Source organism: Bufo gargarizans, chromosome 6 (assembly GCF_014858855.1).
Source record: "Bufo gargarizans isolate SCDJY-AF-19 chromosome 6, ASM1485885v1, whole genome shotgun sequence".
Taxonomy (NCBI): Eukaryota; Metazoa; Chordata; class Amphibia; order Anura; family Bufonidae; genus Bufo; species Bufo gargarizans.
Genome location: NC_058085.1, coordinates 328,201,095 through 328,212,261, shown reverse-complemented (window position 1 = coordinate 328,212,261; position 11,167 = coordinate 328,201,095). Strand labels below are relative to the sequence as shown.

Below are 11,167 nucleotides of genomic sequence, written 5' to 3'. Positions count from 1 at the left end.
GCAGCGCTGCACCATGTGCACTATGTCCTGACGATGTACCAAGGAGCGTTGACTAAAGCCAGCACCAGGAGCACTATATTCACGGCTCCCTTGTCCTACTCTTTTAATGAATGCTTCCATAATGGAAGCGCTCATTAGTAACAATTAGATTTTAAAATCCCGGCCCTGGGTTGCTCTATTTGCTTTATAAGATGTACTGCCATTTTCCTCCCACTTTTTTCTTATAAAGCGAAAAACATTGTGTGTATGACAGAATGGACCCCCAATTACATGTAACTGCAAATTGGCCTCCTTGGTTCCTACTCCACATTCAACATAGACTGATCCATCAGGGAATCCTACAGTGGGCCCCAGCTCTGAAACAATTAACCACAAATCTCCAGCAGAAGACAACTGGATTTGGAGGTGGATCCAATGTCTTGCCACTAGGATCTATTTTCCGATTCCCAACTTATTAGACCTTATTTATGATATAACCTGTGTGTAAGATGCTATAAAAGTTTATGTGCACATTTTCTGTATAGCAGGAGACTGGAATTGATGGCACTCAACCAGAACATGGACATGAAGTCTGGACAAGCAAACACAGACAGGGCACTGCAGCATTTACTTCCATAGCTGTCCTCAAAGTCGCTGCTAAGGACTTTGGACTCAGGTGAACAAACACCAGCCTCAATCGTGGAAAAATGGAAAATTGAAGTGAATCGGTTCTGTGCGCCTGTAGTGGTAGCCTGTATCTACGCCATGTGAGTCACTAGGTATAATTCAACTACTTCCATGATAAAATGTTGTGATGGTCCAGAGCTTTCGGGATCTGTTTTGTCTGGCCCAGTAAGCTATTTTCACTTCTCATGACAGGACCAGCTGCCAAACTAATATACATGGGGATGTCCAGATGCCAGATGATGACAATACACATGTCTGATCTTTTATTTGGGGATAATCCACCACTAGAGATGTCTGGCAGCAGTTTATTCCCTTCTCACCATTCGACGAGTCAAACATGCATCTGAATAGGGGTGGGAGGTATAGCTGCCAGCTGCCAAGGGTATATATGGCCACCTTCACAGTAGTAGTACCTTGAAAGGAGTTGTCTGCTTTGAAAAAAAAAATTTGTTAGAAGAGAACCCTGTGATAACACAGGGTGACAGCGGTCGGATGTAATATGTGGGGAGAACCCAGCAGCATATTCAATTCCCATGCAGAGCAACTACAGAGGAATCAAAGGGGTTGTCTCAAAATGTAGACTTATTACTTATTCACAGGGACACCTGGGACCCCCAATGAACATGAGAACTGGGGTCTTGTGCCCCTGTCCCGCCTCTCTGTTTGACCGTTGCTCCATTGATATGGGGGAGGGGGGTGATAAGACCTACTTTCTCATAATCTGCAAGGATCCCAGTAGTTGGACCTCCACTGATGAGACAATTATGCTGTATCCGGTGCATAGGTGATAAGTGTAACATTTTGGGACAAGCCCTTTAAGCAGTACACAGTGCCCAGCGAAATAAACTGTCAGTCTGTGTCACGTGTTCTTCAGTGGGAAAATCAGCATCTGCTCCCCACCACCCTCCCCATAAAATTAAGAATTCCCCAAGGCTCCATTCACAACTCTGCAGCGTGTTTTGCGGTTCCACGGAGCCGCAAAACACGGACAGCGGCAATGTGTGTTCCGCATTTTGCGGACCGCACATTGCCGGCACTATAGAATCTGCCTATTCTTGTCCGCAATTGCGGACAAGAATAGGACACATATCTGTAAAGAATAAATCAAGGCAACTGGACGTACTGTAGATTTCTTGAAAACGTTTCACTCGTTCTTCCAACGAGCTTTCTCAATTCTGAGTGAGAAAGCTCGTTGGAAGAACGAGTGAAACGTTTTCAAGAAATCTACAGTACATCCAGTTGCCTTGATTTATTCTTTACAGATATACCATGACCTAGATAAATGAGAACCTTCACAGACAAGAATAGGACACGTTCTATTTTTTGGCGGAACGGAAGTGCAGATCCGCAATTCCGTGTCCCGGCAGCACATCGTGCTGCCCCATAGGAATTAATAGATCCGAAATTCCGTTCCGCAAAACGATATTGCGGATGTGTGAATGGACCCTAATAGGACTATTCCATATAAACTGAACACATTTCAGAAAGGGGTGATGTTATACAGAATGGGAAGGACTTGAATAATTCTGTGAACTTTCCAGATCTACGTAGATTGATAGACGACAAAAGACATTTTAATACATTTCTGGATGTATCGCCAGGTTTTATTATTAGGCTCACAAACAAATAGCCCATAAAGTATGGGAATAAGTCTTCGTATTGGCTTTAATACACTTAGCTTTTTGAGATTTCGCTCACTCCCTATTGTTAACCTTATCATGTCATGACAGTGGCAATTAAGCTTTTTGTCTTTTATTGCAAATGAAAAATTGTAACACACGGCAATAATAACACAAATGGTATATATTGTCAGTGTAGTCCAAAATGCTCAAAAAAAACCCTTAGTTTTACAAAAACAGTCCTTTCATTCAAAAAATCATAGCTCAGCATTCATCAGTCTTCACACTGGTAAATCTAGCTGTAGGATAAAATAAAGCCATGTGTATGAGGGTAGCTCAAATGTCCCTGAACGGGCAGACATCAAGAGAAACCAGGGCGGCAGAATGAATGCCTTAGAACAGGGATCAGCAACCTCCGGCACTCCAGCTGTTCTGAAACTACAACTCCCAGAATTCTCCTCTCATTTCTATGGGAGATTAAAAAAAAAAGATAAAAGTGCATGCTAGGAGTTGTAGTTTTGCAGCAGCTGGAATGCCGAAGGTTGCAGATCCTTGCCTTACAAGATGAGTGCTACCTAAAGAGTCTGGCAGCTGCTTGTCGTCTCTCTGTATGGCAGTAATATGCACCCTCGAAAGAGCCAAGCATGCATGTTTTGGTGAAGCTGGGGGAGCTAGCCATCAGAAAGCTGATCTCTGTATACAATGTCTCCCACTAGGCTACTTCTCAGTTGGCAGATAGCACATGCCTGTTTTCTTTCAGCCAGATTTCCTGTGACCACTTCTGTACATGAAGCCACATGGACAGAATTGGTGGTCACCGAACAGGAATCAAGCACTTGTTTGAAATCAGGAGGAAGCATTAAAAGTTTTACCTCCTGGTTCTTTGTGTGTAAAGGAGGGGCAAGACTGTTTGGAGCTGTTGAGACAGAGTCTTTTGTAGGCTGAACTTGGCATGGATTGCATGCCAAAAAGTCACTGGGCGGCTGTGGTTTATGGTGGTGACTGCCCCTAGAAAGGACAATAAATCGTGACCACATTCAAACTCCACCTGAATGGCCTCACACCGTCATCTCTTCCTCTGTATTGCCCAGAGAAACCCCAGGAGGTGATACAGGAACTTTTATTCATGTTATCACCCCTATAACAATCAGGAAGACCAAGGGGGAGATTTATCAAAACTGGTGTAAAGGCAAACTGGCTTAATTACCTCTAGCAACTAATCAGATTCCACCTTTCATTTTTCAAAGGAGTTTACACCGGTTTTGATAAATCTCCCCCTATGTGCCTAGAAATTATTAGATTTAGAAATCACAGGATAGATGTTAATCTATGAGTGACTCCGGAGTGAGTGGAACAACAATCACGCCATTCATCTCTATGTTACCGCCAGAGATAGCTGAGTATTGAAACAGTTCTGTAGGGAGCTGAATGGAGCGACAGGGTGCACATGTGAATCCCACTCCATTTACATCAGGGACTTAGGGACCCCAGTTTCGTGATCAGTGGGGGCCTCAGCAATTGGACACCCACCAATCCGATAACAACAGGTGACAAGTTCTTATGGTTGGAAAACCTCTTTAAATGCCATTATAATAACAAAAGGTGAATTAAAGGAGGAGTCACAAAAAGTAGTATAAGACCCCCTAAGTCTCTCAGCAGGCAGAGGGGCTTCCACGTACAGTATGGCTTGGTTGTATGACAGTGAGCTACAGGCCCTCTGAGAACTAGGAGAAGGAACGGTCTTTCTATTGCAAATCCTATTATCTGAAGTCTTTGTTACGATTGTGCTCTAGCAATTTACCTACCTGAGATCGAAAGCGACTATGTTTGTCAGACAGGAAGAGACAGAGAAGAAGGTGCTAGTCATAGTTTACAAAGCCAGTCATTTCACTTTAGGAAACAAAATATCTTATCTTACATTATTTACAAGCGGTGACCTAAACCTGCTACTGTGTTAATGGAGAATACAAACCCTAAGCGAATGGCAGATGTTACATGTGAGAAAAGAACATTAAAAAGCATAGCTACAGTATGATTAACATCGACAAAAGAGAAAAAGCAAGAAAACAGGGCTGACGTGCCATTAAATAAAACTAAGTATCCAATGGAAGCCTCTTTGCTTGATGTTACTTCCCAGAATCCTTATCTGCTGCATAAGGTGACCACAACAAAATGGCTGTCCTGAGAACGGAATATGGTTTCATTAACGTTCCTGCCCAAGGACACTGCTTTAGTCCATTAGGCATGTTTAGCACGGCCTGTGAGGTCAGATATGGCTCCTTTAGAACAGATCAGATGGAAATGTGAACTCATATTAGACATTTTAGACATCTATTCACACAATATCCTGTCAATCAGATGTTTGAGTTCTTCTGTCAATATAAAAGCAAGATATCTTTTATACAATAAATGCAACAGCATTTGTGGGCAAGTTGCTTTTTGGCAAGACCAACCACTGGAATGTCCAAAAACAAGGCATACGTGGTACTATATTGGCTTTAAATTTCTGTGGCTGTGATTTCTTCAAACTGAATCTCAGCACCGTGCAAGTCAAATTCATTAAATTCCCTTGCCTCCAGTTCCAGAGTGAGCTGTTTAATCTCTCTCTCCAGCTCCCGGTTCTGTTGGTACATCTGGATATAGTTGTGTTGTAACTGCTTTTGATATCGGATCACCTTCTCTTTTTCCTCCTGCCAGATGCGTCGTTCTTCCTCAAAGTTTTCAAACTGTTCCTGGTTTCTTCTGCGCTCACTCACCAAGGCCTCCCTTAACTTTTCCATGTACTGCTTTAGGCTATGCAGGTTTTCAGAATTTTGACGCTGTGCTTTGGCCTCATCACTTTCGTAAAGCAAGAATGGATCTTCCTTCTCATAGCAATGGCACAGTCCATGCCGAAGGCTGGCCACAGCTGCTTCCCGGAGACTAGCCACCTCCTGGTCCAGCTTACTGGCCTTTTCTCGTAGCAGCTCGGCCTCATTTTTCTTGCGTTGCAGTTCATTCTCGCACACCTCCAACTCCAGCGTCTTTGTATGAGTGGTGTCCTGAAGTTCCTGAATTTGCTCCTCACTGATCTGAAGGTCAGAACGAGTGTCTCTCAGCTGGGAACGAAGCAGTAATATTTCATTGGATTTCTGAGATAGTTCAGCCTGAGAATCCTTCAGCTGCTGTTTGAGTAGAGAAATTTCACCAGATTTCTGGCAAACCTAAAACAGAAAACATGATTGATAAGCTATGGAGCATGTGCAACAAACAAATACATCAGGATAAACAATTATGCCATAAATCTCTGATGGGGTGGGGTCAAACCACTTGGATCCTATTGATCAGCAGAATGAGGGTCCTGTGTCCCCAGTTTCTACCTTAGTTCCAAAGAAGTCTATAGAGAGTGATGGATAAAGCCAAGTGACTATGGGCAGATATTTCCATAGACTTCCATGAACAGAAGTAGCTGTATTCTCCTTTGAATTCTGCATAGCTTCAGGACAGCAATGGGGGACACAGAACCCCAACTCAGACCTCCACTGATCAGACTTTTTCAGCCTATCATATGAATATGACATGTTGGTTGCTGCGCCTTTCCTTTAATAGCTTGCTCAAAGTCTGGACATAATAGGACATCCTGACACACTTCCGTCAGATCATCACAAAATAAAGCTGAAATAATTTGCCACCATGAAGGTTCAAATAACCCAAAAGCCCTAGGTAGGCTAATACCTCTGTAGACGCAAAGATAGTATGTAAGGTAACTAGAATTATAATTTTTGTAAGATTGCTTGATATAAGATTGCTTGATATAACCCCCTTGTATCGACTGTGTTCATCATACCTCCCATTTTGTCTCCTCTAATCGTGGCCCAAGCTCTGTCTGTTCCCTCTCGAACAAGGCGCACCGCTTCTCCAGTAGTTCCCTCTCTTGGAGAAGTTGAGAGAAATCCTCCTGAAGTTTTTTCTTCTCTTGCTGTAGCTGGAATATTTGGAGCTGCAGAACCTGCTGCATCCGCTGAGCCTTCTGGGAAGCCTGCTTCATTTTGAGGGCACAGCTTTGACGTAGCTCCTCCATCTCCTGCTCACATCGTTTTTGTTTTTCTTCATAAACCTGTAAAGGGTAAAACGTAAAAAACTAATTGGTGTCAGAACCATTAACTCACAATCATCCTTGATCATTTTTTTAAATTATACTCGCTGTCTATAAATACCACAGTGGTTCAAAACTGACTGAACATGCACATGTGTATCAGGTGTTATTTTTGGCACCATGGTGTAATATAAAACAGTAACATAATAATGAAAGGTAAATTATCAAAATTAAGGCACAGATGTCTTGTATGTACTAGTTTTTGGACAGGCACAAGTGTACGAAATTCTATAATGTTGTAAAATACATCAGGAAAAAGGTTATTGAATTCTTGCCTTTGGAAACATTGCACACACTTGATGAATTTGATCTGTAGCTATATAAAGGCTTTAGTAGGTAACACCCCGGTTCACACTTAAAGGGGTTAATCACATTTAAAGGGGAGAGGGAGGGTTGGAAACCCTCTCCCTCCTGCAAAGGTAAGCTCCTTCGTTCCCTGGTCTCGGCTGCCTTGTTTGGGTCTTCTGCTGTCAACATTGCCTTTGACACTGCTGCAGTCAATCGCTGGCCACAGCGGTGATCTGCTTCACTTGCGTCATGTCAATAGGTCACATGACGTAAGGGAAGCAGGTCTCCACTGCAGCCAGCGATTTGCTGCCGTGGCATTAAAGTAGATGTTGACAGTGGGGGACACAAGCGAGGAGGCCACGGCCTGGAGTGAAGGAGACAGGAGCAAGCGCCAGGGAGCAGGTAAGTATGCTTCACTAGGTCTGCCCAGGAATGGGGTTGCCAAATTTTCCCCCAAATGTCAATCCATTTAAACTACAGGCAAAATGCCTTTATAATGCTCCAAAGTTTGTGCCGGATAAGTAAAAGGCTCTTTTTTCCCCCCAGCACCACACTTGTAGATGAGCCATATTCAGCACTGCAGGCTAGCCCTGTTCATTTGAATGGAAGTCAGCTGCAATAACAGACACATCCTACAGATTAGAGTGGCAGTGTGTTTGAACAAATCAAAACAGAGTCTTTTCATCTAATCTTGGACAACCCTTATGTGACATATCCTACATATCCATTTTGTATGTATTATATGTATGTGTCATGCTTAGTGCAACAAATAACACTTGTAATTTCATCATGTAAATTTAAAGTACAGACCATTTAAAAAGGACTAAGCTCACATTCGGTTTTCTCAGCGCACCCACAGAACACATGGGTAGTACAGATAAAACACATGCCAGAGTATTTCCTACATTGACAACCAGCAGTGTTTGTGGGGTTAAATGACTAAGATTGGATTCAACTCCAATCCTGGCCATTAAAGCAGGGCATATTAAGGCTGGCACCAACAGGCAAAGATCCTGAGCCTGTGCCATCCTTGTACCATTGTAGAACATTCTGCTCTTCACACCATTGCCTTTCTCATGCCCTATGAGCTTGGGCCAAAATGCTGCACATATGGGTCACTAAGGAAACCAACTTTTGTTCGTAAAAATCCCTTTTACTTTTTATTTTGTGTATAATTACCACCAAGAACAAGATGAGATCCAGCTCTTGGCAATAATTATGTAGCCCCAGCATAGAATGTAGACTTAGTGAACAAGATTCAAAATTTAGCTCCAATGTTCTGATTCCCAACCTGGCAAATGGCTGCCTCATTTTCATCCAGATTTTCTTTCAGGTGCTGTAGTTCCATCTCCCTGTCTTTTAACTTCTCCTCCAGCTCTCTAATAAGGAGCTCCTCATTGATGATGGGTGACCTATCACAAGAGCCACTATCAGATGACTGGTTCCCTCTTCCACTTAAGGACCCAGTGCTTTTACTAGAAGATGAGCGTCCACTGTCAGAGTTCGAAGGACGTGTCCTAGTGCGTGATACTCGTTCAGAAAAACCATTTACGTTATTGTGATTATCTAGGTTAATATGACTCATAGACATGCTCACTGGCTCTAGCTGGTGACTGCCACCAGTGCTATAGGTGGGAAGACTAGACAGAGAGTTCCGGCCAGAGTCTGACATTGTTCCAGAGATGGAACTGTTCCTGCAGCTAAGCGAGTTGTGCTTCTCATTCGTCCCCATAGAGTTTCCATTGAAAAGAAGGTTTAAACTGCCCTGGCTGTCCGATAAGCTAGGACCTGCATTCCTTTGGACAAGATATTGTAAAGAAGAGTTCCGTTTTTTCGGCACCACTGGTTTGAAAGCTGTTGGTTTTATCAAGGTCTTCTCAATGTTCTGTAAGAAAAAGCACAATACGTTTGATAAATTATTATGAGTCAACTGTAGCTAACCCATACACATTAATACCGACCAAACCAGACAATTTTGGCAGGACTAATCTAATATACATGGAAGGCCTCTCCCACTATCCCCACTGGCAGATGTTTGGGGAGAGAAGTATCGGACAGTTGGATTACAACATGCTCTGTCCTTTTGTTCTCAGAGGAGATAAACTGCTGCCAGATGGGTCTGGTAGTGGCTTCCTTCACTGTCTGCATTTAGAACATTATCTACAGTGTAAGGCAGGCCATTCAGATGACAGCTATCTATTCCAACACCTCCACACATATGCAAGCTTGGCCAAGTGTGCATAAGTTCTGAAAGGTGAGAATGAGGTAAGACAAAGCCAGACACTTGGATACCAAAAAGGGATCAGGAAAGTTAACAGCCAACTGCCCGAACTTATTCTCCCCAACATTTGCCATTGGGGAAAGTCAGGAGACACATTAGACGTTTGCCCACTGCTGACAAAATCATTGGGTTTGGCGGACGTTAATTCACAGGCCAGCATAAGGGTCCAAAATTTAAAAAGTTTTACAAACAATGTAATGTATATACAAAGAATGGAAGCTCATTTGTATAGACCAAATTATACTCTGATCTTGGAAACAAGCGATTTCTGTTCAACAGGACATGAAAAGGGACGGAAACGGAAGTGTTGGAAGATTGAAAGGCAAACTCCCGTTTTTAATCTGAGATGAGCTTTCAGCTAATAGCTCTTTCCTTCAGGACCACTTAATAATTTAAATTCATCACCCACCCACAATGAATGGCGATGGGAATGTTAAAGCATATGTTACTGCTGCAGCAGCATTATGCATAAAGCAATCTTTAGTTTCTTCACTTACCGCTGTTTTCCTTGAGTTTCCCCCTTAGTTACGGCTGTTTTGAATCCTACATTATGAGGATCTTCTCAAGATGGCTCCTCTGCCAGTTCTCTGAGGCCAAAACTGCATTCCCTCAGGTCACATACAAACTTGCTGTAGCCAGCAGCTTCCTGCCAGCCAATCAGATTGGATTACTGAGAGACACGCCTCCTCACTCTGAAGCCTAACGCAGGCATGCAGTGTGAAGGACCGCCCCTCTGTCTTCCTAGCCGGAGACAGATGAGCCATAGCAACTGTCTTTTAAGGGACCAGTGGAAAGGGACAGGGGACATTAATGAAAGCTGTTATTATAAGGTAATTACAGATCTTTTGGCAACCATTGACAGACTAACTCAGGTATACATGCCTAGCTCTAATAAACTAGCAAATAAAATATAACAGTTACCCTTTAAAGAAACACTCAGGAATTTTCTCTTTTATCGGGCCTCACATTTGTAACATTGCTAAGTGCAGTGAAAGCCCCTACGGGCTTCTTGAGAAAATGACTCCGTTCCTGGCACTGCAGGATCGTGTGACCTAGTAAGGGCTTTCAGTGCACTACCCTAACCCTTAGTAATGTTACAAATAGAGGGTTCAATAAAAAATAAATACTGGTAAAAGATCCGGCGTGCTTCTTTAAAAAAATAAAAAAAATAAAACCATCTGACTACTTGTCAATTGATCTAAAACAGGCATGCTCAACCTGCGGCCCTCCAGCTGTTGTAAAACTACAACTCCCACAATGCCCTGCTGTAGGCTGTTCAGGCATGCTGGGAGTTGTAGTTTTGCAACAGCTGGAGGGCCGCAGGTTGAGCATGCCTGATCTAAAATAAATAAATGTCATTTCAAAGTGTATAAGTAATTACGTTACAAAATGGAGTCTGAAAATGGTGCCAGGGTAAAATAGAAATATCTAACTTGTCTAGACGTGACCAAATCTAGACAAGCAGTCGGCACTATTGTATTGAGTTTTTAAGATGCTGCTTATTTATTGGCAAAGATGTTTGTATCAATAAAAACCCACCGTTGTTACAATGAATAGGCTCATCTGGACACTTTATTGGTAGGACCTCTGAGACCACAGCCTAACCCCTCAACTGAAGCTTAGGGTCAAAATAAGTTGGCTGTTGGTAAATCTGGGGGAAATTTTTACTGAGACAACTTAGAATAAAAAATACTGCATGATAAACATATGACACGGAAACTTGCTTTTTCAGTGATCCTGATCAAGAAATCAAATATGCCTCCCCTTGAACAACTTTACAGACATTCTCCAAGTTCAACATTTTCAGAAGGTTAAACCATTGGGGCTTGGAAAACTGGCATACAGACAGAGAAATAAGAGGTCCCAGAACTATGTAAAAGGTCAGCGCCTTTCAACTTTGACAGACATATCTTGGAATGGAGGATTTCAGCGGGATGATTTCTGAAAGCTGACTAGTCAGAGCTAAAAAGATTCACCTATTCAAAGTACTAGTCTGGTTGTAGAAACAAATCATAGTGACCCATTCTTTTCTGATGTTTTCTTCCCCCAGGAGATAAGTGGCTGTCAGAGGCTCATTCCCCTCTCTCATTGAAATACACAGACATGCTAAGTCGAGCATTCATGTTTATGGGGAAGCTGGAATAAATAACTGTTGTCTGAACAAGCACTTGGCTGAAA

The 11,167-nt window shown here is 42.7% G+C and overlaps 1 protein-coding gene across 2 annotated transcripts in view; it reads right to left on the bottom strand.

Annotated features, from left to right (window-relative positions):
- Window positions 1-2,228: 2,228 nt before the first annotated feature.
- LZTS2 (leucine zipper tumor suppressor 2) overlaps window positions 2,229-11,167 on the bottom strand; it is a 162,481-nt gene continuing 153,542 nt past the window's right edge. For both annotated transcript variants that reach the window (XM_044296927.1, XM_044296928.1), the window contains 3 exons: window positions 8,000-8,593; window positions 6,112-6,381; window positions 2,229-5,488 (listed from right to left, as the gene is read on the bottom strand). In XM_044296927.1, coding sequence (XP_044152862.1) covers window positions 4,784-5,488; window positions 6,112-6,381; window positions 8,000-8,593 — 1,569 coding nt within the window. In that variant the 3' untranslated portion in view covers window positions 2,229-4,783. The remainder of the gene's footprint in view (window positions 5,489-6,111; window positions 6,382-7,999; window positions 8,594-11,167) is intronic.